At 48.9% G+C, this 24,351-nt stretch overlaps 8 protein-coding genes across 8 annotated transcripts; 3 read left to right on the forward strand and 5 right to left on the reverse strand.

Moving 5' to 3' along the window:
* Window positions 1–1,785: 1,785 nt before the first annotated feature.
* On the forward strand, window positions 1,786–2,892 carry N7516_010353 (aldose epimerase family protein; the record flags this gene model as incomplete). The annotated part of the gene is made up of 2 exons (XM_057223072.1): window positions 1,786–2,279; window positions 2,394–2,892. The coding sequence occupies 2 exons, from the start codon at window positions 1,786–1,788 to the stop codon at window positions 2,890–2,892; spliced, it is 993 nt and encodes a 330-aa protein (XP_057070293.1).
* A 754-nt stretch (window positions 2,893–3,646) lies between these two features.
* N7516_010354 (nicotinate-nucleotide diphosphorylase (carboxylating)) lies at window positions 3,647–4,731 on the forward strand (the record flags this gene model as incomplete). The annotated part of the gene is made up of 3 exons (XM_057223073.1): window positions 3,647–3,802; window positions 3,875–3,930; window positions 4,002–4,731. 3 exons carry the CDS (start codon window positions 3,647–3,649, stop codon window positions 4,729–4,731), a joined length of 942 nt encoding a protein of 313 aa, XP_057070294.1.
* A 293-nt stretch (window positions 4,732–5,024) lies between these two features.
* N7516_010355 (putative anucleate primary sterigmata (ApsB)) lies at window positions 5,025–9,752 on the reverse strand (the record flags this gene model as incomplete). Its single annotated transcript, XM_057223074.1, has 3 exons — window positions 5,025–7,700; window positions 7,757–9,519; window positions 9,554–9,752. The coding sequence occupies 3 exons, from the start codon at window positions 9,750–9,752 to the stop codon at window positions 5,025–5,027; spliced, it is 4,638 nt and encodes a 1,545-aa protein (XP_057070295.1).
* A 605-nt stretch (window positions 9,753–10,357) lies between these two features.
* N7516_010356 (Sec7 domain protein) lies at window positions 10,358–14,496 on the reverse strand (the record flags this gene model as incomplete). The annotated part of the gene is made up of 2 exons (XM_057223075.1): window positions 10,358–13,458; window positions 13,521–14,496. 2 exons carry the CDS (start codon window positions 14,494–14,496, stop codon window positions 10,358–10,360), a joined length of 4,077 nt encoding a protein of 1,358 aa, XP_057070296.1.
* Window positions 14,497–15,910: 1,414 nt separating this feature from the next.
* Window positions 15,911–17,068, forward strand: N7516_010357 (unc-50 family protein; the record flags this gene model as incomplete). The annotated part of the gene is made up of 5 exons (XM_057223076.1): window positions 15,911–16,014; window positions 16,065–16,164; window positions 16,240–16,243; window positions 16,358–16,695; window positions 16,757–17,068. 5 exons carry the CDS (start codon window positions 15,911–15,913, stop codon window positions 17,066–17,068), a joined length of 858 nt encoding a protein of 285 aa, XP_057070297.1.
* A 356-nt stretch (window positions 17,069–17,424) lies between these two features.
* On the reverse strand, window positions 17,425–18,315 carry N7516_010358 (PDGFA associated 1 family protein; the record flags this gene model as incomplete). Its single annotated transcript, XM_057223077.1, has 3 exons — window positions 17,425–18,057; window positions 18,124–18,191; window positions 18,267–18,315. 3 exons carry the CDS (start codon window positions 18,313–18,315, stop codon window positions 17,425–17,427), a joined length of 750 nt encoding a protein of 249 aa, XP_057070298.1.
* A 543-nt stretch (window positions 18,316–18,858) lies between these two features.
* Window positions 18,859–20,274, reverse strand: N7516_010359 (putative MFS monocarboxylate transporter; the record flags this gene model as incomplete). Its single annotated transcript, XM_057223078.1, has 1 exon — window positions 18,859–20,274. One exon carries the CDS (start codon window positions 20,272–20,274, stop codon window positions 18,859–18,861), a length of 1,416 nt encoding a protein of 471 aa, XP_057070299.1.
* A 984-nt stretch (window positions 20,275–21,258) lies between these two features.
* On the reverse strand, window positions 21,259–24,217 carry orlA (putative alpha,alpha-trehalose-phosphate synthase subunit Tps2; the record flags this gene model as incomplete). Its single annotated transcript, XM_057223079.1, has 3 exons — window positions 21,259–21,425; window positions 21,500–23,756; window positions 23,810–24,217. 3 exons carry the CDS (start codon window positions 24,215–24,217, stop codon window positions 21,259–21,261), a joined length of 2,832 nt encoding a protein of 943 aa, XP_057070300.1.
* Between the last annotated feature and the right edge of the window lie 134 nt (window positions 24,218–24,351).

A 24,351-nucleotide genomic window follows, 5' to 3' on the forward strand; every position in this document is an offset into this window, starting at 1 on the left:
AAGGTCTCTTTTGACTGGATTCAGGCGCAATTGGGATCCTAATCACCTTTGTATAGTGTACCGGGTTTGTTTTTTTATTTCTTCGGGATTTGGAGTTTCGGCCTTTTGTCTTTTTGTCTTTTGGGGTTATTTTCTCTGGAGTTTTAAAACGGGGTTTCGAAGGAGGCGTCTATTCTGGTTCTTCTAATTCGAATTCCAATTTTTCAATTGAAGTTTTTGAGGTCACCGTTACACCATCCAAAACGGGAAATGATCTCATTCTCTATCTCTATATACAACATATACAACATATATGCCCAGGTACCGTTTCAGATCGAAAAGATCTTTGGCGGAGGAAAATGCCGATTTGCTCCCTAAGTTCTCGGGCTCTATGGCTCTGGGCTCTATGGCTCTGGGCTCTCTGGCTCTGGGCTCTCTGGCTCCAGGGGTCTTGATTCATTGAATATGACTAATATTGATCCAAAGGGGAATATTAATACTATTATAATAATATATACAACAAATAATATAAATAATATTATTATTATAATAGTATTAATATTCTCTTTCTTTCTCTGCCCAGCCCAGATCAAGTTGATTATGAATTTGATTTTTCATTTGATTATTGATCTTCTGACTCAGCGGATCTAATTCCTAAGGTTCCTTCTTCTCTCCGAAATCTCCACATTTGAGCGATTTTTGCTGCTTACGTGAGAGACCTCTTTTGCTTGCTAACCCTTTCGGAGACCAAAACCATTAAGTCGCCGAAATCCCGATTTACCGTTTTATTGTATTTAGTTACTAGAATACTAGAATAGTTACTAGAATACTACAATATTAGTTAGTTATGTAGTAGAACTACTTATAATCGTATAACTAGTTAGGTATTCGTATACATCGTATTCGGTCTCGCAACCCCTGACACAGCCCCAGTTATCCAACGTGCTGTCAACTTAAGAAGAAAATGCCTGCCTAATACATCAAATACATCTTAATACATTTGTTAATCCAATCCAATGCCAATCCAGTGCCAATCCAATGCCAACCCTCTTAATATTTAGGTACCTGCCAATTATTAATAAAAACCTTGGCATGTCTCCTATTTTTTTTTTTTTTTTTCTTTCAGAACCGAGTCCGGGGTATAGATCCCTTCGGACGCCGGGGCCCGTTTCCTCCGACCGGATGCAGGCTTACCCTAACGCCGATTTGTTATGTCCGCTTTTATGGTTTTATGCGTTGATTATATTGGAGTACCCGTGTGTATTGTGAAATTTCTGGGGGAATACCAATTCAATACAGCCTTACCTTTTTGACTTGGATAACTAGTCATATTATATGTTGTAGTTAGTTAGTTATACAAAACTATATATGGCCCCAGGTGGCCCCAGGTAGTCCGGGAGCTTTTTGTATGTTGTATGAATCGACGGGTCAACGGGTCACGGGTCAACGGGTCACGGGTTGAACTTGAACCCTAACCCGGCTAATTCAAAGCTCTCTCTCTCCTCCCTCTCCCTCTCCCTCTCCCTCTCTTTTAGCCTAATCACCTTAAAACCAGGGACCCTCCAGGCCAACAACATACCCCTTAACACCTTAAATATCAACATTTATGCTAAACAAACAAAATATCTTCTTGCAAGGTGTCATTGTCGGTGATAGATCCCGCAGATTGCGGGGTTGTAACGTCATGTCCCTTAAAAATGAAATGTACATAGTTACTCTACATTCTCTACTCCGTACTCTCCATACTCTCCATACTTTTCTCAATCTTCTTCCTATTCTCCCCAAAAAATAAATAAACCCCTCATTATGTCTGCCGAACAAGCTGCATTCACCTTCTTGCCTTTAGGCGCCATCATTCAAGAGTTCCGGGTCGGTGACAAGAACATCGTTTTGGGTTTCCCCACGCAGGAGGATTATGTCAAGCACAACTCCCCGCACTATGGTGCCACCATCGGCCGCGTTGCAAACCGTATCAAGGATGGCCTGATTCAGGACTTGAATGGCCAGAAGATCCAATTGACCCAAAACGACGGCCCCAATTCCCTGCATGGGGGTGAGAAGGGTTGGGGTAAGCGCGTTTTTGACGGTCCCCACACCGTTCAGCGCAATGGCCACGACGCTTTGTTGTTCAAGTACCTTTGCAGAGATGGTGAGGAGGGGTACCCCGGTACTGTCGAGGTGCGCGTGTGGTACACCGCCAGTAAAGAGGGTGATGCCAAGACCATCCTGACGGCTGAGTATGAGGTGGAATTCATTGGTGATGAATGCGAGGAGACTGTAGTCAACCTCACCAACCATAGGTAAAGACCCAGATCCTTGATATTCCCCCTTCGAAATTGATGACATCAATCTCGAAAATTGGAGAACCTATTCCCCCCTCCCGGCTGACCAAGTTTCCCCTCCACCACTCACAGTTACTTCAACATCGGCCATGGACCTGATATTTCAGGCACTACCGCTCAACTCGCCACCGACGACTATCTGCCCCTCGATACCACGGGTATCCCCTCAGGAGGGATCACCAAGTTCCCCCGCGATGTAACATCCTCGTTCACACTCGCCGCAACGGGCGCACACATTGACGACGTCTTTGTGCTGGAGTCCGATCCCAGCAAGATCCCACTCGACACTCGTGGCTTACCGCTACGCCGCCTGGCGCAGTTCAGTAACGCAAGCACGGGCCTGCATCTCGAGGTGCATAGCACCGAGCCTGCTTTCCAGTTCTACACTGGCAAGTATATCGATGTGCCGTCGATCAATGGTGGCCCGGCACACCATGAGGGAGCTGGATTCTGTGTGGAACCTAGCCGGTTCGTGAATGCGATCAACGAGCCTGAGTGGCGGTCTACGGTTCTGCTGAAGAAGGGTCAGTTGTTTGGTTGCAAGACTGTTTACAAGGCATGGAAGGCTTGATCCCAGTGGTATACAACATAGCAGTACATAAAGTGTATTTTTCCTATTTACATTCGAAATAAGTGGAAAGTGGAAATAAGTGGACACTTAGGCATTGGATTATTATACAACGGTATTTCTTCCTAAAAAAAAAAAAAAAAATAAACAGGTGCCGAAGCCGACCCAAGTTATCTCCGACTCGGATCCTCGGCAGCCCGTTTCTAAGAGGCGGGATTTGAATTCCTTCGATGTTCTACGTGTATTAGTATGTAACTATATAACTAACTAGTATGTATGTATACCCAATTCATCCGACCCGCTCTCTTCCAGAAGAATCCCCACTAGAATATTGTCACGATCCTTTTTGGTTTTTTAGTGTGCCGTATTCCCGGAATGTGGTTATAGTACGGAGTACAAATTAACTATTTACTATTTATCTTTACTGGAGTTACGGGTATATGTAGTTAAAACTATATTGTATCTAGGCTTACTCTTTTGTGTATACTAGCCTAATGCGTACCTGGAATTGTATATGTAATTGGTGTACTCAATAATATAAACTGTTGTATACTATAACTGTGTTGTGTGGGTGTGGTTTATTATAAACCCATTTTGGTATACCCACGTGACCTCGGCCACAATCGGAGACCGGGCCAACCCGAGCCTCTTCACCCCCCGCGCGGGGGAACTTCGTACGAACGCGCAGATCAACAGACTATACACACTGTATTTCTCTAATACTTGATCTAATTCCGGGGTTCCAAATCTACTTACAATGGCCTCGGCTCATGGAGATCTACGCCATCTACTGCCTGGCAACTACAAGCGCTTCATAACATCCTGGCTGGAAGAGGACTGCCCTAGCCTGGACTATGGCGGCTTTGTCGTCGGCGAGTCAGAAGGCGAGGCCCGACTACTAGGAAAGAGCAAGGTAAAGCAACAGAATCTATAACACGGCATTCCCACCTAGTCTGAGAAGAACAGTAACTGATCAACCTCCCAGGGTATCGTCGCAGGCGTACCATTCTTCGACGAGGTCTTCTCGCAATTAGGCTGCACGTAAGTGTCCTAGCCCCCCACCAACTCCCCCTACTCCTCCATCCAGGCCCCAGCCTCTCTAACCCATTTAGAATCGAATGGCACATCAAAGAAGGCGAACCAATCACCCCAATCCAGCACTGCGCAACCGTCCGCGGCCCCATCCGCAAGATCCTCCTTGGTGAGCGCGTAGCCCTAAACATCCTCGCTCGTTGCTCGGGCATCGCCAGCAAGAGCGCCTCCATGCTCGCTGCGCTGCGTGCGCAGGGATGGCAAGGTACCCTGGCTGGTACAAGGAAGACAACGCCTGGGTTCCGGCTGGTGGAGAAATATGGAATGCTTGCAGGCGGTGCCGATCCCCACCGCCATGATCTGAGCTCCATGACCATGCTGAAGGATAACCACGTGTGGGCGTGCGCGAACAATCGGGCTGCGGCGGACGGCGGTGTTGCGGACCCGTCATCAATTGAGTCTATTGCGGCGGCGATCCCGCGCGCTGTGCAGGCGGCCAAGGCTACTGGGGGGTTCTCGACCAAGGTCGAAGTTGAGTGTCGGAGTGTGGAGGAGGCTAATGCGGCGATTGGCGCTGGGGCTGATATTATTATGCTGGATAACTTTACCCCCGACGGGGTGCGGGAGGCTGCAGCCCAGCTGAAGCGCGAATGGGCTTCGAAGAAGGCGTTCTTAATCGAGGTGAGTGGTGGGTTGACGGAAGAGAATGCGCCGGCGTATGTCTGTGCCGATGTCGATATCTTGTCTACCAGCTCAATCCACCAGGGTACGGGGATCGTGGATTTCTCGCTCAAGGTATCGTTGCGGTAGACGGGGAATGTATCATACAAAGATCGAAATCGTCTTGATAGAGCATATGGACGTGTATAAAGTACAACGAAACAAAAAATAAAATGCACAAAAAAAAAAAAAAAAAAAACATGAAGAAAAACCGACAATCCATCAACAAAGATGTTCCCGAATATAAATAAATAAAACGCCTGTCTTCATCTCATTGACCCTCGTAAATGATCATTACAAGCATATGCGATAAGTGTAATGTGGAAGCGAAACACAAACAGACGGTGGGGTATATATAGTACAGGAGAAAACCGACAACAAAATCAAACTTCGATGTCGACCGTGATGCCCTCCCCTTCACTGGAGCTGGGAGCCTCATCTGAGACAGAAGGGCGATTGCGACTGCCGCCATCTACAACGGTCCCGGAAGGTCCGCGCCGCGTACGTTCCTGGCTGAGCTGATCTCGAAGTTTCTGGTTCTCGGCATCGCGCTCCTCGAGTCGCTTGCGAGCGCCACTGCGGTCTAGGAGGCGACCTTCACGTTCAGATTTGAGTCGCTTCTCCAGCTCATGCAGCCTGTGGATCCATTTCTCATCGCCACCATCCCAGCCACTGTGCGAGCTACGCGTGCGTGGTATCATTGTGCCAGCATTGTTGTTGGTCAGTGTGCTGCTAGAAGAGGAGTGAGAGGGCTGCGGAAGTCCCGTAGCAGCGCGAGCGAGGCCTTTCTCGGGGCGAGGTCTTTCAGTGCCAACCGTTGAGCTAGAACGTCCCAAGGATCGTTCCGACTCTGCTGTTGACGCCAAAGAAGGGGATCGGGGTCCCGATGCCATGACTGCAGCCGCAGCCGCAGATGCAGGACCCTGTCCTCGCGAGTTGGATTGGAGTAGATTGAGTTCAGCCTTCAGCAGACGGTTCTCGCCACGCAATTTAGACATTTCCGGAGTGGAGCTCGACTGTCCGCGATCAGATCGTATATTTTTCAAAGCCTCCTCGAGGCGCTCGAGCTTCTTGATCCGTCCGTTATATGACAGCTCAAGCGTATGATAACGCTTAGTCAACTCGTGGTCGATGCTCTTGATGCGAGTCTTGAAACTTGCCATCACGGCCTCGACAGTCTTCATTGCAAGCAGAAGGTTGCGGCTGAAACCCGGCCAGAACAAAATATTACCAATGACCTCCTGGCTCGGAAGATTGCCATTGATAAGACTGTTGGAGTGCGCCCAGTCCGGCCCGCAAAGCCCCGATATTCTCTTCCAAATGTTAAGGAACATGGCGTTCCTCTCACTAAGCTGGTCCTTGAATTGCTGTTCTAGCGATGCATATCTTTTGCGGTCCTCGGTCCGTGCTTTTTCCAGATCTGTGATGCGGGAATTGCTTTGTGTAATGGTCCGGGATGCCTGCTGATGAGATTTGAGCGACGATTCGAACGACTGCTTGTCAGCTCGGCGCGCATGCCGTTCGCGATCCAAGAGTTCCGAGAGTTTGCGTGACTCAAGTCCATGACTCTCGAGCAGAGCGTCACGGTTTCGAAGCAGAGATTCTTTCTCGTCTAGCTGCGAGCGGATGCTCTCCAAGTCAAGGGCGGTCGACTCGAGTTCCTTTTGCAGCTTCATGATATTGGTGATCAAGCTAGACCGACTGCCGCTGAGGTCACCTAGAGTTTCTCTCAAATTGTTTTCGAGGTCCATCAACCGTTCTCGCCAGGTGGAGGTTTCAATCTCCTGGGCTGAAAGGCTCTTCTTTAGACGTCGGACCTCCTCCTTGGAGGCTGAAGCTTCGCGGTTCAATTCATTCATGATACGCTGAACATCTTGCTTCTCCTTGCTTCCAACCACCTCTCGCTGGTGACGTTCGTCTGCCAAGCGCTGTTCGAGTTCTCTAGTCTTCTCTTTCTCGCTGACCAAGCTCATGTGGTAGTTCTTGAGATCCGATTCGAGGTCTCCGATGCGGATCTTATCGCCGTCTTGCTCTTCACGAAGGAAAGCAATTTCATTCTGGCTTGACTCAATCTGCACTGTCAGTCGCTGCACCTTGGTGTTGGCCTCAAATAGGCTCTTCTCCATAGACTCCATCTCGCGATTGGTCTCCTCAAGCTCTTGTTGCACAGATTTGTATGCGGCCAGGTTGTTCTGCGCGTCTTCTTCAAGACGGATGATGCCTTCGCTGGCAGACCGCATCTCGGCTTGCAAAACCCTGAGGTTTTCATCCTGATTTCTTAGGTCCTCGTTCATGCGCTGGCACTCTACAATCTTCTGATCGAGTTCGTCTCCGAGTGTATCCAACTCTTCCTGCGCTTCGGCCCGCAGGTCCTGGAAAGCGGCATCTCGTTCGTTCGCCATATGCACGGCCTGATCTCGTTCTTGCTGTAAATTTTGCATCTCTTCCTCCGCTTGATCAACATCAGCCTGGTATGCTTTGTCAAGAGCCTCTAGTTCTCCAATATAGTCCTCAAGTTCGGCTCGGATGGCTTGATTCTCAAGCTTCAGGGTGGATACTAGGTCCCGGAGTTGTCCATTCCGGGCTTCGAGTTCATCGCGGTCCATGTCGCTGCGTGACATACCTGTTCCGTCGCTAGCCTGGGAAGATGGACGGATATGACTGCGTGAGGCAGAACGGTCGAAGATACTATCTCCAGCTATGGACCGGCCAACATGACGACGCTCTCCGAGTTTTAATTCTTCGATCTCCTGATAAAGGCGTTCCTTTTCTCGGTTGCGAGATGTGAGCATTGAAGTCTGAGCACTAACTTCTTTTCTTAGCTCTGCGTTCTCCTGTTTAAGGAGCCCTAACTCTACCACAAGCGTGCTGTTGGGGGCGGTGGGAACTCGGTTGCCATCTCTATCAGATGTGTACGAAAGAGAGTCGTATTGGCCAGGCTTTGTGACGGAATACATCTCACTCCGCAAACGAATCGACTCAGCCCGGAGTCTTCGATTTTCTTCCTCGGCTTGCTCTCGCGCTGAGGTTTCCGCGTCGAGCATATCCTTCCACATCTCCTGCATATCTTATTAGCTTGATCCGATTGTTTTGTGCCTATCTGACTTTGACTTACTCGCTCTTCTCTCGCGCCTGCATCGGACTCTCCCGCGCGATTATCGCTGAGCGACTTGACCATCTCGGCCAACCGTCGCTTCTCACTTTCTCGTGCAATTGTTTCCGACCTCATACGCTCCATCTCGAGTTCATATGTTTCAACCCGTTCGCGTAGGAAGACAATCTCTTCATCTTGGGGCGAGTCGCGATCACCTTCCTCTGATCCTTCGGGGTCATGATTGACCATAGAGTCCTTGTCCGATTGATGGTCTTTCACTTGCTTTTCCAAGTCCCGAATCTTGCGTCTTAGGCTTTGGTTGTCCTTTGAGAGTTTGACCTTGTCTGATTTGAGCTCAACATTCTCCGAGATCATCTCCTTGATGCCTTCCTCGGATCGCTTGTTCAGCGCCTCATTGAGAAAGTGGATTCGCATTTTCAGGTCAAAGTTCTCCTTCGCCAGGCGATCAATGGTGCTGCTCTGTTCCTTGAGGGTCAAGTTCCGGCCACTTTTCGCAAATGCAGGGGTCGAGGCCCCTAAACGCTTCTCCGGGGATGCTTGGAAGTCTTCCCGGAACCGTTGTGCAAAGGTGGTGGGAACTTGAATGCCTTTAACCCGCTCAGCAATTGCAGTATCCGTAGGAACATTGCTGTCCTGTGGCTTCGCCTTTGGCGTCACTGGTGTTGAGGTGTCTTCGTGTTCAACCGGATCGGCACGAGAATGCGGTGGTGAGCCTTCCTCCTCCAGCGTATGTAGGCCGCCATCTGTTGGACCAGGCGTATTTCTCTTCTCCAGTGGATTTTCTTCGCTGTACCCGGAGATCCCAGATGCCATGCTACCAAGACTAGTTGTCCTAGCCATTTGCGCACGCCTTCCAGGGTGCAAGCTTCCATAGCTGTCAGATGTCGCGCCTCCGGTTTGAAGAGCATAGTCTGCGCCCAGTGTGGCATCGCTGTTGGTTGTTTCAGTGTTGTTACTTGCGACCGATGAATGTGAGAGACGATGGGCTGATTGTCGACTAGTCAGGTACTTGGGTCGGCTGGCTCTACGACTACCAGTAGCACTACCGCTCTGATCACTAAATAGGTGCGACGTACCGGGCGACAGGCTGCGGGAGGTGTTTCGAAGCTTCGAGGGAGTGAGTTGCGATTCATTCTCGGCCATAGAAAATTCCGATCTAAAGGGGCGCTCATCCTGAGAGAGATGGGTGGTTTCTCGCGCATTATCGGACGATGTGGATTGATTTCGGCGTAGCGCTGCAGCTGCCGTAGGTGACGAGGAGAGGGAGTCAAGCAAGGAATTGTCCGCATGTTGTTCTGCAGGGTCGGGCGCCGAGTCCAAATTCGTATTCGGCCGCTCCTCCTCGCTGTGTCCCTCGTCTTCCATCGGGTTTGTCTCGGCTGGTTGAATGAATGAGAGCTGTGAGGAGTCCTGTGTGGTGTCTGCAACATTATTCTTTGGAACCCCAACCAAGTAGGTATCATCCGCGCCAGCAGCAGGACCGGTCGCAGCCACGTCAATTGTTGAGGGCTCCGGCAGAAAGCTCGACTCAATGTCCATCAGTTTGCGGCGCATTTCGTGCTCTTCGATTAAGGTTTGGTTGTTGCCGCGTTCGTGGTCGCCATTTTCGCTCGATGGATGGAATGGACTGCTCTCGTCGCGATCGACGGAGGAAGGAATAAAGCTGTGATCATCTAGATCTAGTTGGGTCGATGTCATGGTAAATTCAGGGTCTTCATGTTGATGTTCATGATCTTGGTCTTGGTCTTGGTCTTCTTCCGGCTCTGAAGGAGGTTGCGCGTATTCCGAGTGGGTTACTGAGTTCGGGGGAGACCCCCGGTACGTCCTCTGCCATGAAGTATTCTGAACTGAGATCATTCAATGTCTGATCTGGCGTCTGGAATACCAACACAGAGGGGGTGCGCACTGTAGTTGTAACGGGGGAGATGACGCCCGGTGTTTGGGTATCCACTCCCTGCAGTTCGCTACCCGCTTCGATCGGCGAATGAGCGCTCATTGTGGTATTTGAGTATATCAAGTTAAGAAAAGTTGGACGAGAGAAAGAAAGAGAGAGAGTGTGTGTGAGAGAGAGAGAGAGATTCAAATCAAGGAGTGAAAAGGTCTAAATTGCAATATTCGAACATATTGGAAAGTCATCGGGCAAGAGCAAGTTGTTAGTATACAATGGTAATGGACACGGCCAGGTACAATTATGTAGTGGTATTGTCACGCACTATTACCACCAAATACATTAATGCCACAACCACAAGTATATCACTTCATTGTACATAGTTAAGCAGACTAGTTAACTAGAAGGTTAACTAGTTATACAGTTTACATATATACAACTTGGAAGGAAATAGGACATATACAAATCGATGATATTCATATGTAAAAACGACAATCATGGTATCCATAGCATCACATCACCGTCCCAAGCATTAAACGGAATAATCAGTAATCCACGCCATCACAGAACATTAGAAGGAAAGGAGGTATACTAGACAAAGTTGTATCAAACAAAAGTCACATAAAAAAGAAGAAGAAAAAGAAGAAGAAAGGGGATATGGGGGGGGAGTACAGCCAGTGCATTCGAAGGCAAGGAAAAAGAAGAGTCTGCAATTACGCTACAGACTCTGTGGGTTCCATAGTTGCTTCCCCATCCTCTTGAGAGTAGTTGGTGGAAGCGAAAATTCTTTCTTTGGAGCCGATGGCGTTGCGTAGGGAGTCAATATATGTGCGGAACTTAACTATCTCACGCAACAGATATGATGATTTCCGTTCCCAGTTTGCCATGGCTTTAGCGGCGTTGGGGTGGCGTGGAGAGAATGCAAGGTTCATCGCCGAACGCAGTTCATTGTGACGAGAGAGATCATCCTCCACGTTCTGCACATATGCCTGCAGAGCCTTCCACTGTTCCTCCTCTGTCAAGTTGGAGGCGACCATACTTTGCTGCGGTGGGCTCCAGTCACTGATGTTGACCCGATCGGCGGGAAGTCGGGGTCGCACGCCTTGATGATCGATGGAGCTTCGGATGGAGCTTTGAATACTCGGCCGTGCGCCTGACGAAGGCGGCGGGGATCGACTTTCACCGCCGATCAGCGCGCTGTTAATGACACTGTCGCTCCATCCATATTCAATGTTGCTGATGCCTCCTACCAGTGGTTGCTTGGATAGTCGCGCGCTCCAGTAATTGGCCGTTGAGACAAATTCTCGGACAATCTCAGGCGTTCCAGCTTGGAAGAGATGAACCGCCCCAGTAGGCAAACTCAGGGCCCAGACATGAGGACGAGACTTGGAGTATCCAGGCGATGGTAAGGCACTGGCGATGGTTTGGCGCAGCATAAACTTCCAAAGCTCTTCTGCATTTTCCGTCCAGTTGCCGCCACCGACTATAACCCCGCCGGGTTGCTTAGCCTTTTGCCGCATCGACTTGGTGGAGTTGTTGAACGAGAAAAGACGCATCCAGCCTTGCTGTATGACCGCAAAACAGTCATTCCAGTTCCGGTCCTTCGCCCGTTTGTCCACCGCATCTAGGTGATGCTTATGCTTCAGGCTTCCCTCCTTAGCCCACGGAGCTCCGGCTAGAGCCAACGTGTCATCTTCAAGCAGAGGGGTCGTTCGCTCGGGTTCCTCATAGCTATATACCGAGGGAGCAGAGTCCTCCCTGATTATGGCCTGACTCAGAGCATTGGCAAAACCAATAGATTGTTGGTATTCGCCACGAGGGAAGTCTGAGCCAAAAGAGTCCACAGACGCTGAAGTGAACTTGCCCAAAGAATATTTACTCCAGGTACTCGACCCAGTCGGAGTCCAGACAGATGATTGGTCGTCTAGGCTGGTACGGCTGGAGCCCATCATCGACGGAGGATAAAGCCTCCCAGCCCGGGAGCGGGGTTTGGATGACCATCGCGCAGCTCCATGGCTTGAATTGGCAGAACGACCGCGAGGGAAGATATCGGAACCACTCTTGCTAATTGTGCTGGGACTCCTACGGAGGGTACCGCTAGAGGGGCCTAAAAAGTTGTTGGACGACATGCGAGATACTTCACGTTCTGGTTGAGCACCGAACAGTGGCAGTTTTTGCTTCTGGATGGAGGTGTAGAATTCCTTCAGTACCGTTTCAACTTGTTGCTCCCAGGCTCTCACTGTTCCAGTGAATGGTGTGTTGACCAAAGGCCCAGCATCGACATTGGCATCACCCTCGTTATTAAACGAGCTGTGGGTGACTTCTGGAGGAAAAGTTGCAGATCGTGCGGATGCAGGAGCAGAGTGCGCTTCATGGGGTTGGGTCTTGGAGCGGTTGATTGGACGTAATGTCTCAAATCCTTCCGGTGCGGCATCCATTGCCACTCGGTGAATAGTGGGCATGGTATTTCGAACGAATTGGGATTTAGTCATTTTTGAATCAATGTCGGCCAAGTGCAGATCAGTGTTGAGTAGCAAAATAGAATAGCAAATGGTGTGGACAACATCAGTAGCTTTGAAGCCATGACTCGGGTTGCAATCGCACCATCTAGTCGAAAAGGCATCCAGCACTCGATCCACTTGTTGAGTTTCTCCCTTGAGCACCAAACGATCACAAAGAGCCCGAAGCGAGGCAACAATGTTGAGATTAGACCAGTTGTACAGTCGCATGTATGCTTCGCGAACCATTGCCCGACCCGGGTCACCCAGCCAAGCGGCAGCAGGCTCGTTGCCTACCACCTGATCCTGGCTGTCGAAGAGCCTTTGAGCTTGTTCACGGTCTGCCGCCGTAGGGCCATCTTCAATAGATTCACCAGGTCCGTCTGTCTGATCATCGGTATCATCCTCTGTTTGAGACTCTTCCTGCTCAATAAGTGGGGTGTTCGCAGCAGTCTGATAGTTTGATGCTGTTGATATAGAATCAACGGGAGATTCATAATCCCTGTCCTCAGATGGAAGCGCTAATCTGGCTACATTGATTTGAGGAATATCGACCTGTGGTTTGATTCTGCGCGAAAAGTCCTCCGCGACGGGGGACAGAGTAGCAGAAGCAGCAACATTCTGAGACTTCTCCTGCAAGGCATTGTCTGTGGAGGCTTCGCCATTCGACGATCGATCCTTCTCTGCAAGGGGCGAGAGGTCTTGGCCACGAGAGGCAGCAGATGGCTGAAGAGAAGGCTTCGTTTTGGGAGCCCCGGGAGCTGAAACACTTTCTCTTTTCTTCTGCGCCTGTAAAAATGCCGGTTGTCGAATTTTGGCCTCCCAGTCTGCATTTTCTTTCTGGTCTAATTCTTCGTCGAGGTAAGGATTCATGACCTGCCGAAGGCTGCTCACGGGACTTGGAGCCACCATAGTATCTATGGTCTGTGGTGCAAGATGTTGAGGAATTACAATTGGTGGAGGCGCATGGTCAGGCACCGATCTCTTCCGTCTACGGAAGAACGAAGATTTCTTATTCACGACCTGATGGGGTCCTGTGCGAGCGGAGGACGGAGAAGCACCTGCAGAGTTCTTGGCTGCCTGCTGAGGTCGTGCCTTCGGGCTAGCAGTCCCATTGATTTCTCTCCTTTCGGTTTCTTGTGGGTGTGATGGATCGGTGGCATTTATACTTGCTGCATCTGCGGGTACAGGGGACGGATACTTTGATCCAAAGACACGCCGGAAGAAGCCCGGGCGGTCTTTTGTGCTTGGAGCAGGATGGTTGATGGGGACGTTGGTTGGGATGTTGGTTGAAACTGTGGTAGCTGCCGTTGGTTCTGGGGGAGGAAAGGCCGGCTTGTTATAGGAGATGGTCGGGCTGGGAGCAGGAGGATCCAACGATGCCGTGATGGCCGGAGGGGGTCAAGCTCCGTATCATCCATATTTTGGAAGTCATTGTCCCGAGCTCTAATGGTCCCTGTACCAATGTTTTCAGGCCGAACTTTTCGAATCTGAGGGGCATGAGCAGATTTTATACTATTCCGCCGCGATGCTACCGGTGTCCGCGCGGCAGCAGTTGTTGGTGTTCTATTATAATCGTGAACCTTTCGCGGTCCCGCCGGAACGCTCGGGGTAGGTGCAGCATAGTGATCGTCGTACAGCGTTGAGTCCTGACCGACACTGGAATCAGTATAAGGTGCGAACGCTCGTTTTGGCCCACAATCGAAGCTGGCTGAGCGTCGGCCCAAGCCTTGATCCGTTCGTGCTCTGGGAATTGTATAAGAGTAGTCCGCGGCGGAGGATGAGCTTCCTTTGCTGCCTTTTCGGGCAGTGTTTGTTCGTGGCATGGTTCCGGTACCGGTACCACCACGCGAGTTTCCGATCTGCCTCGGTGTCGGCTGGTGATTAGAGCTACTGTTGCTGCGCCGGCCCTTGGTCGCCATTATTGTTGCATAGCGGCCATTCCCATCTTCGTATCCATAATCCGGTTCTGAGGACATTGATGAGGAGAATGTGTGTCCGCGGTATCGGCCATGCGAATCAGATTCTTGCGAGTAACGGCTGTTATGGTCGGTTTCGAATGCGGAATTGAAAAGCCGGTAGTCATCTAGAACAGATGAACTAGGGGCGAATTGATCGAGCGAAAGAAGCATGTTATCGACGATTGACGTCCGTGTAGCATGTTGCGGGGATAGAGACAGATCATGCGGGTCTCGATCATCTCCCGATTCACTGGTTCTCGTGGGATTATCCATGACGTCTGGGAAAGCATCACGGATGGATGCTCGAGCTGGGTACCCACGCTTGGAGGGATTGTATCTCGCGGTTTGGGAGGGAGGTGTATGGGGAGGAGAGTGGTCTGCCCGTTGGGACATTATTGCGCTAACAGAAGTTAGTTAATTATTGTATTCTAGGCTGGTTATTTCCCATCCACGTGAAGGGAAGGGCAGAATCATTGTAGTATAGTTGGGATCCAGGGGAATCAGAACCAGTGGTACCACATAGGTCTGCTGCGACGTACCTGATATCTTGCAGGTCTCACAAAGTGATTTGGGAGAGGGTTTCTGGATAAACGGATGGTCTCGAACTGCAATATCCGATTTGACGGATTGAAGGGTAATTCACTTGGTCATTGTCCCACGAAGCAAGGGATGTTTCAAATGTTTTTAAAAAAAAAAAAAGAAAAAGAAAAAGGAATGTAGAAGGTTGGTAAGGGCAGTAATGTAGAGAGAAACAAGAAACCGGGGTGGAACAAACTCCTGAGAATCGGAGGTTTGACGGGGAACTTTTAAACTCCGGTGAACGGTGGGACTGGTATTTTTCTTTTTGTTGTTTCTTTTTTTTATATATATATATATATATATATATACATATAGTATTGAATAAGAGAGATTGCAATAGTTATATTATGAAACTGAATAGAAATGTATGTTGTATGTTGTATATTCCAGGGGAAATTACTTGAGTTTTTAGGATGTGCCAGCGCACCGATTCAGGGGTTTCACGTAGTTATACATTGTAACTAGTTATACCTATTAATTTACGTACTAGTTAGTATATATTAGTTATATATTAAGTATATGCTTATGCTTATAGATCTATACCATTATAAAAATATAAAAATATATCAATATATCAATATTACAGGCCTTATAATCCGTTCTCATACAATTTTGTAAAAAGTACACAAGTGGAGCCGTGGGGGAATGGAGCTACTTTATATATCGGATATTGACTTCCGTAGACAACATATAACTAACTATAGTTATAGACATTTAACTAAATAGTTGAATATGTGTGTACTAATAGAGGAGTACTGCTTATAAGTCTGAGATATATATATTGACATTATGGTTATTTATCCATTCTTACTCTATAACTAACTATGTACTCCGTACTCATGTATGTATCCTTTAGCCCCTTACAGAGTGGATTATCGAGTTAGGAACCCTTTTCCAGCGGGAATGACACTCGTTCGGAAGATACATGAGTGAAGATCTATCTAAACTTTGAATTCGAACAGATGAGAGAGTATATTATAGAGAATAGTGTGTTGGAAACTAAATGTACATGTAACATACATAATCGTAGTTAACTAGTTACCTAGGTAGTTATGTACTCCGTAAGTAGACCACATGTGCAGGGATATACCCAACACGTGACCAAGATGACATAACCAGGCCCAACTTGGCATCGGATACACGTACAATTATACAACAACCTTGGAACCGGACTGCATTGTGTATGCCCCGAGACTGATCTCCCTTCTCGAAAACGGGGTCTAAGATCATGAACCCTCACATCTCCGTGCCCCGCCAACATGTCGGCCCTGCCAACTTCGGCTCAACGCCCGCAACCCGGTCTAAAGTCCGAATGCCGCGCTTCTTCAAGAGGTAGGACCCAAAGAACCTCGACATGAGAAACAATCACTGATGTGAGATAGGCTCTTCAAATTTCCACAAATGGACTTTGAGATGGCCATTTGGGAAATGACTTCCTTGTTGATCGCACCCAAAAAGGTCTTCAAATCGATATACTACCATGTAAGTGGTCTTGACTACCCTAACTGGCTTGGCCCTCCGACTATGCTGACCATGCCCCCCCGCCTCGGGATTTAGAAACGTGAGTCTACTTATTCCAAGCTCGGGTCGTGCCTCGATCAAACAAACACATACAATCCTTCACAATGACAGTTACTGTGGCCCTAAATGAGCAGCTATTGACGCCCGAGAACAGAAACCAAAAACACATGGCACCGGCCTGATCCGTCATTCACCTACCTACTATCATTCTTCCTCCTCCTCACGGCCTTCGCATGGGGCCTCGCTTATAGGCCGGGCTTCGGTGCAATCATACGCCTCACCTTCCTCTTCGTGTTCGTGCATTTCATCGGCTCCTCACTGCTCGTCTCGACAATTGGATACTTTATCATTGGCCGTCTATTCGGTCCAAATGGAGCTGCTGCCTCTCTGGCTGGCCTGCGGGGCTCCCGTGGCCGAAGACGAGGTGCTGCCCAGGGATTGTTTACCCAGCCAGGGGAGAAAGAGCAATTGGAGTTTGGATATTGTTTTGATGTAAGACTTTTTGCCACAAATACTGTGGTATTTCTGACCTTCTGACGCTATCCTTGTATAGGTATCCAACCGGGCCTTCTTTCCTCTCTATCTCCACCTCTACGTGGTGCAGTTCCTTCTTCTACCGCTCCTCACCCGTAGCCCGAGTGATTTCCTGGCTACTTTCCTCGGAAACTCACTCTACCTCTCTGCTCTCATTTACTACACCTATATCACATTCCTAGGGTACAATGCTCTTCCCTTCTTGCACAACACAGAACTTCTACTTGTGCCCATCCTCATATTCGCCGTTATGTGGCTAGTTAGCTTGATTGCCGGTTGGGGCATTGTCATGCAAGGCCACAGTGTTAAGGGGTTGTTCTGGGGCGTGTGAAGTATCAAGCTTCCTCGCAAATAGACCTCTTTCCCCTGGCTATCTATTCTCTCCCTGGGGATTTCGGTCCCTTGTATGAAACTCGAAATACGTTTTCTTTTCTTTTCTTTTTTTTTGGTGACCGGCTCATATATTTCCCAGGAAAGCCAGCCTAAAACTGAGGTGTTTCTCTAATGTTAGGGGGCGTCGGTGTACATGATTTCAATTTCCATGATTGGGTATATTTTCTACTGCCTGAGTGATTCCAGATGCCCAATGTGATGTTTGTTTTGTAATTTTTTTTTTTTTGTTGTCTAGATGTGTAAACAACAATTCGATCCAAGTCATGACCAACATATAAAACGATATCCACGAGCTTATTTCTTCTTTCCACCAACCTTCTTAGCAGTCTTTCCTGAAGCTGCGGCGCGCATACGGTCCTCCCGCTCCTGAGCAGCATCAGCACGCTCCTTGGCTTGTTCATCCTTCTCCTCCTTCTCCGCCAACTTGCGCAAGCGCTCCGCCTCACGCTGCTCACGGATAACGGCAAGACGAGCTAGATCCGACTTCGCCTCATCGGTCTTACCTTCGGCATGTAGCTTCTGGTAACGTTCACGGGCCTGCTGGGCCTGGACGGCCTCCCGTTCACGTCGGGACAACTGTGAGATATCCTTGACCTTGGCGGGCTTCTTGGGCTCAGCAGTGGGTTCTTCGACGGGCTTCAGGGTCTGCGAGCGGGACTTGGCAGTATGGTTGGGGTTGGCGGGAAGCTCGTTGTCGGATTCTTCCGAGTCTGAAGGGGGTAAGTCACCCGGTTGGGCGGGTCCTTGGCCTCGCTTCTTCAATGCGGCGGCCTTCTTAGCTTTGGCAGCTGCGCGGCGCTCCTCGCGGGTTCCGGCAGCTGTGGATGACTCGGTGGGCTTGGACTCGTCCTCGCTGGATTCCTCGGAGCTTTCTTCTTCAGACGAAGAATCTTCATCGCCCGATGACTTGATTTGCTCACCAGGTTCCTATAAAAGAAATAACATGGTTAGGGGTGCTGTGGAAATTGAATTGGGAGTGTGAAGTTCACTTACCCGCCAGAGACCCATTTGGTTACCATCCTTGTCTAATGGTTGGAGATCTCTGCTAAAGTGCTTGCCTCCTATTCATTATCTGATCAGCTTTCAGGTATCTTGTATTCTGCAGGTGCACACGCGCGCACACACACACGACATACCTCCACGAGTAGGCTTGGAGAACTTTCCTCCACGACCACGGGGTGCCATATTGATATGTAGGAACTATTTTGCGAACTTTTGAAAAAAAGAGGCTCGAGTAAAATGTATAATTCTATATTGAGAACGAGTTAGCGGAGTTCAATGTTTTCATTGAAGAGGTTTTCGCAAGTTTCGCACACAATGGAGGGGCAAAGGTGGGATGTCGCCTTAACAGTTCGCCAGAATAGAATAGAATAGAATAAAAAAAGGATCCAAAGGACCAAAAGGACCTACCTAAAGAATATCAAGTATTGCAAAGACCCTCCAAATGTATTAAAAAAGATCAACAATTGGAAAAAAGAAAGGGCAGAGTTTCACGAGTTCACTGCGAGTTCACTGCGAGTCACCGCGAGTCACCGCGCTCGCATTAAAATCACATGTGGGGTTCTCTCTCTCTCTCTCTCTCTCTCTCTCGTCAAACCACAACTCGTTGATTTGTTACTTTGTTATATACAACATATACCTAAGGTATATCTATGATCATGATTATTAGATTATATATCTATATATCTATATATCTATATATACTCTATACTATAATATCTTAACTTTTCAAACTCGAGCCAAACCAGTGCCCACTTTGGTCACTCGTGCCCCAATCAAGGTCAATCCGCCAAGTAAGATCGCAGATCCCATGAACATTTGGGCATACAGGTAGTCGCCATCATCACGAATAACTAGTTCACCAGCAATAGGAGACCCTATAAGGGCTGCCACTGCCACCACACTGAGTACCATACCCATACGAACACCGATCTTCTTCATATCAGTCGTGAGGGTGCTGAGGGTCGCTGGGAACAAGGATTGAATACCCGCAGCAAAGAGTCCATAAAAGGTGGCAAATGTCCACAGTCCGGACATACCGTTGACTGCCGCCCAGCAGTAGCCAACCAAGGCCGTCGCAAAACTGAATGGGATCAACAGGTTAAGAGGACCGGTGTACCGATCAGCAAGCAGGTTGGGGACCAATCGCCCGACCAATCCGACTCCATTCATGACCAGGAGTAAATCAATGGATCGATCGCTTGAGACACCGATTATGTTACGACTGAAACTGCCAATGTAGAAAAACCCAACATACAGGCCCCAGAAGTTCATGAACATGCCAATCGCGAACAGCAAGTAGGGCAGCTCGGTGAAGGCAGCCCACTCGACAATCGGACCACTCTTGCGTGGAGGAAGACGCTGCTTGAGGAACAGGACACACGGAGTCAGTGTGGCTACCGAGATAAAGCCCAACGTCCGTATGGTCCACCCATACCCGACCTGTGGCAGCATTTTCATGATAACGGCCGGGAAGACCAGACCCCCCGTGGCAGAACCCGACGCAACGATTCCAATAGCGATACCCCGGTTCTTGGCGAAATAAGTCGAGACCAAAGCCAAGGTTGGACAGAACATGAGCCCACACCCAATTCCTTGACCAACCCCCTGTGCCAGGAACAGCTGCCAGTACTTGGTGCAGAGCGAGGTCATGAAGATACTGAAGCATTCCAAGATAGCACCACAGGCCAGAGTAAATGTGAAATAGCCGGCATCGGTGGCCCTACCGGAGAAAGTGCCAATGAAAAACAACAAGAAGATCTGGATACTCCCAACCCAAGAGATATCTGAAGGTGGGTGTCCCAGTGTCTGGGAATAATATGTCTGGAAGACACCAAAGCTGTTGATATAGCCCCATGTATTGAAGATGACGAAGTGTGCGAGAGCAACCTGCGACCAAGCCTGAAATCCACCGTCCGGGGGTGGGCCGAGATCTTTGCCAGATTCCCGAGTGCGCACCGCCGATAATGTGCGATTCAAGGCGCTGGTGTTGGTAGGTATGTGGGAAAGGTCGGGTTCATACCCAATAGTTGATTCTTCATCTGAGGAGTGACGAGGATGGTGTTGATCTATACCGTTCTTTTCGTTGACTTGTTCTTGACCAAGTTCTTCAGTCATACTTGAGGGTAGGAGATCGGAGACCATATTCGAAGAGTTGATATGGTTTCGTTTATCTCCTTTAGACGCCATATAAATGCAGGACTATAAGCAAAATCAAAATTATCCAATGAGTCAAAAATCAAAAGGGGAAATTTTCTTATAACGGGGATCGTTCCGATCGCAGAGATGACCGCGCCCTTCGGATGGCATACGGGGTCCACTTCCGGGGGGTTTTTTCTTTTTTTTTTTTTAAGAGTGGTCTATGTATATATGCCCATGTATGTTGTATATGATGTGGTTCTGTGGTTAGTATAGATAGGATTGGATATCAGATTTTATTAGTACCATCTTAGTCTTTTGTAGAGTTGATATAGTAGTTATATAACTAGGTCATAAGGTTGTAGTAGTAGTATATTCCAGCTACTTCCCATCTTTCTCTCGCCCTTTTTCCAAATTGAATAAGGATATCAAAGGCTATACTATATCTACTATATCTACTATATCTACTATATCTACTATATCTACTATATCTACTATATAACCTATATACTAACTACCTAGGTATATCTTATATTGACCCCACACTCACTGGATATGGCGCAATCCCGGGGTCCCCGCAAAACCGGCTGTCTCGGATATGTAGTTAGATAGTATATATGGATAATAAAAACTTCAGGAACTTCAATAGCTATCTTTCTAACATGTACATACATGTGAGTCTATACAAAAAAAAAAATATGGTAAAGGACCTGTCTTGAGGGTAAAAAACAGGAGAGCATAAACCCAAGCCAAACAAGCTAGCAATAGCAGAGGTAACACTCGTATAACCTTTGAACCAGTTTAGGTTGTCTTGGATATGAGGGCCAATGGTCCTCTAGCAATAGAGCAAACCATCATCAAGGCCGTGTGGTGATAATTCCCAGCATATCCGAATCTGCAACGGATGCCAAGGCCAGACTCCCCGGAGCATTGGCGTATACTTGGCTGTGGCGGGTAATCCTGGATTTGTTGGTCCAGAGTATGTTAATCTCAGTGATCTTGGTTGGAACTGCTAAAAAGCATCTGAATTGATCCAATAACATCGGCTGGTTCCAATAAGTGCCAGCTGGCATCGGTCTGCTTGGAGCTGGCACCCACCGTCACTGAGTAAACATGGTCGCGTGGTAGATCAAACTTCTTGAGAGCTCGGAACATATCTAAATTGCATGTCAATTCACTGGTTCAGCACTGGTCAAGGTGAGGAATAATATATAGATATAAAAAAAGTTACCTTCGTCAGTGAAATCATCACCCAAACATAAAATGAACTCCGGTGCCTTCCCTGGGGCCGTGCCATATTCGTTGACCAATCGAGTAGCGATAAATCCTTTGTTCACAAAGGTTGGTCGAACCTCTAGATTGGCCTTACCTGCCATGACTTCCACATCCCACCGTTTGGCAACAGTGTCCTCCAAGGCCTTTCGACACTCGCGAGCCTGAAATGCACCGTACTCTGGGTCTGCACGACGATAATGCCAGGTCAATGCTACCCGTTTTCGTTCAATGAATGAACCTTGTGTTCGCTCGGTGTAATGTTGGAAAACATCAACTACTTCCTTCTGCCATCCCATGTTGCTTCTCTCGGCCAAGTTTTCCCAATCCTCAGATCCAGGCTTTCGGATAAAACAACCATGCTCAGCACTCAATCCGAGCTCTGGGATATGGCCCATCCACTCATCCAGGAAAGCCTGGTCCCGTCCACTAATGATCCACACGGCATTTCGTGGGTCGGCTGATAGGCTCTTCAGAGTACGGAGGACCCGATCTGAGGGAATGGCCGCCTGAGGATCCTTGACAATTGGTGTCAAAGTGCCGTCGTAGTCGAACATGAACAGTCGTCGGCGAGCCTTACGATACTGCTTCATGAGTTTTGCGCGATCTAGTGCAGGTGTAGCGACCGACTGGTCAAAGGACGAAAGGTTGGTCAGTAGGCGATTGAGATACTGCCTGGACCACATAGAAACTGTGTTGGTCACTACATGCTTGTATAGCTTGAGATGTTGCTCCTTCCGCTGGTCCGCTGGCATATTCAATGCTTGATTGATCGCCGCAGCTACCCCAACCATATCCCATGGGTTGATGTGGATGGCACTAGGCAGGGTGCCCGCCGTTCCAGAGAATTCAGAAAGAATCAAAGGGCTGTGGTTGGTCTGCTGACAGACAATATATTCCAGACTCGTTGTGTTCATGCCATCTCGCACCGTAGTAATCAAGCCGACATCGGCAACACGCAACAGAGCGAAATACTCGCGCGGGGACAAGTATTGAGGATAGTACTGGACGGGCGAGAAACTCAAAGAGCCAAATCGTCCATTGATGGTCGAGACCAAATTGGATATTTGGCCAGCAATTTTGTTTTCTGGGTCTTCCTTTTCCTCTTCTACACTAGTTGGACTCGTCACCTGGATGAGGACAACTTTGTCACGCCATTCCGGATAGCGCTCCAGGAAAATTTCGAATGCCTGTAGCTTCTGTGCGACGCCACGAACACTGTCCAGCCGATCGCGGCCGACGATGATTTTCTTTCCAGCATAGAGCTTGCGAATACCCAACACAGTCTTCTCGATATCCGGGGCCCCAAAGGCGGCTTTTTGAATCGAACGTGCATCGATACCAATGGGGAAGACATCTACTGCAACATGGGCCCCATAGGCATCAACCCCGGCAGAGTTCGACTCAAAGCCTAAAACACGCGTGCAGCACGAGGTAAAGTGTCGCGAGTAGGAGAACGTTTGGAATCCAATCATGTTGGCACCCAAGACACCCTCCAGGATCTCCTTGCGCTTTGCAAGACACCGGACGAACTCGCTGCTGGGGAAAGGCGAATGTAAGAAGAATCCCACATAAATATTAGGGACACGTTGCCGTAGCAGACTGGGGAGAAGAAATAGGTGATAATCATGAACCCAGACCACGTCTCCTTCTTGATATTCCTGCACGATGCGATCCGCAAACAACTGGTTCAGGCGCACATAGTCGGCCCACCACCGCCGCTCAGATCGACCATCTGTCGGACCATGTTGCTTGTAGTGAAGTAGAGGGTATAGCTCACGTTCGGCATAACGGCGCCATCTCCCTTGGTCTTTCAGCAGAATAGTCTCTTCTGGTTCTTCTGATGCATCCGACAACCACACAGGCAATACCCGGCCATGACGACCCGAGCTCAATTGTTCATCAAGTCGTTCTCGATCCTGTTGGGTGACATTAATCCCCTCCAACAATGGATGTGCGGGTGCCTTCTTGGTTACATCCACGGGGACGGGCGCAGCAGCCTTGTTCAATTGTTGGTTAACAGCAAGGTTACCGGGGGTTAGAGGTGCCTTGACTGCAGGATTGGGATGTATTTGCTGCAAAGGTGATTTCACATCCACATCAGGCTCGACTTCTCCGGTCCAGCCTACCAATGTGTGTGACCAAGAAGTCTCATCCGATGCAAGATGTGCAAATGAATCGAACAGTGCTGAAGTACCGGAGCGTGACTTGAGCGTCTGTTATCCGGTCAGCCAATACTATCTTCCAATAAAAAGAATCATCCACGTACCCAGTCTGATCCCGATCGAAAGCTGAGCTTGTATGGTATGCAGAAAGCGGCGCTGATGAGGCGGCCACTCAAATGAAGTCCCGGGTGTTGCATGCGTGGATCGGTCTCAGGGGACATGGGAGAGTCTGAAGTCAAGCTTAAGCGGCGCAGCAAATCGACGCCGGATGATGCTCTCCCTGCAGTCTGTACTGGCTGGGGGTTGGTCTCAGACGGGTCGGTGGTTACAGATTTGGTCCCGGGGAGATTGTCAAAGTATGAAGGGGCCTCGTTCGACATCTTCTCTAGACTAGGTGTCGCATTTGTCGCTTCGGTATATGCTTCATCTTTGAGGGCCTTTAATCCAGGCCCAACGAGAACAGGGTTTGGCTGGTCATCGGGTACCTGCGCGGGGCTCTCTGGTTCGGACATGACGAGCAGCCGCGTAGCGCTTATATGACGGGAAGATCGAGGATGAGATCGGATGTGTTTCAATTAGACTGTAAGAGTTAGGCTGCAATTGTCACATGCACTAACATCCGGGGAAACCTTGGACATCGGTGGGT

The sequence above is a fragment of the Penicillium verrucosum genome (genome assembly GCF_028828655.1).
Source record: "Penicillium verrucosum strain IBT 35672 chromosome Unknown utg000004l_segment0_segment0, whole genome shotgun sequence".
Lineage (NCBI taxonomy): Eukaryota > Fungi > Ascomycota > Eurotiomycetes > Eurotiales > Aspergillaceae > Penicillium > Penicillium verrucosum.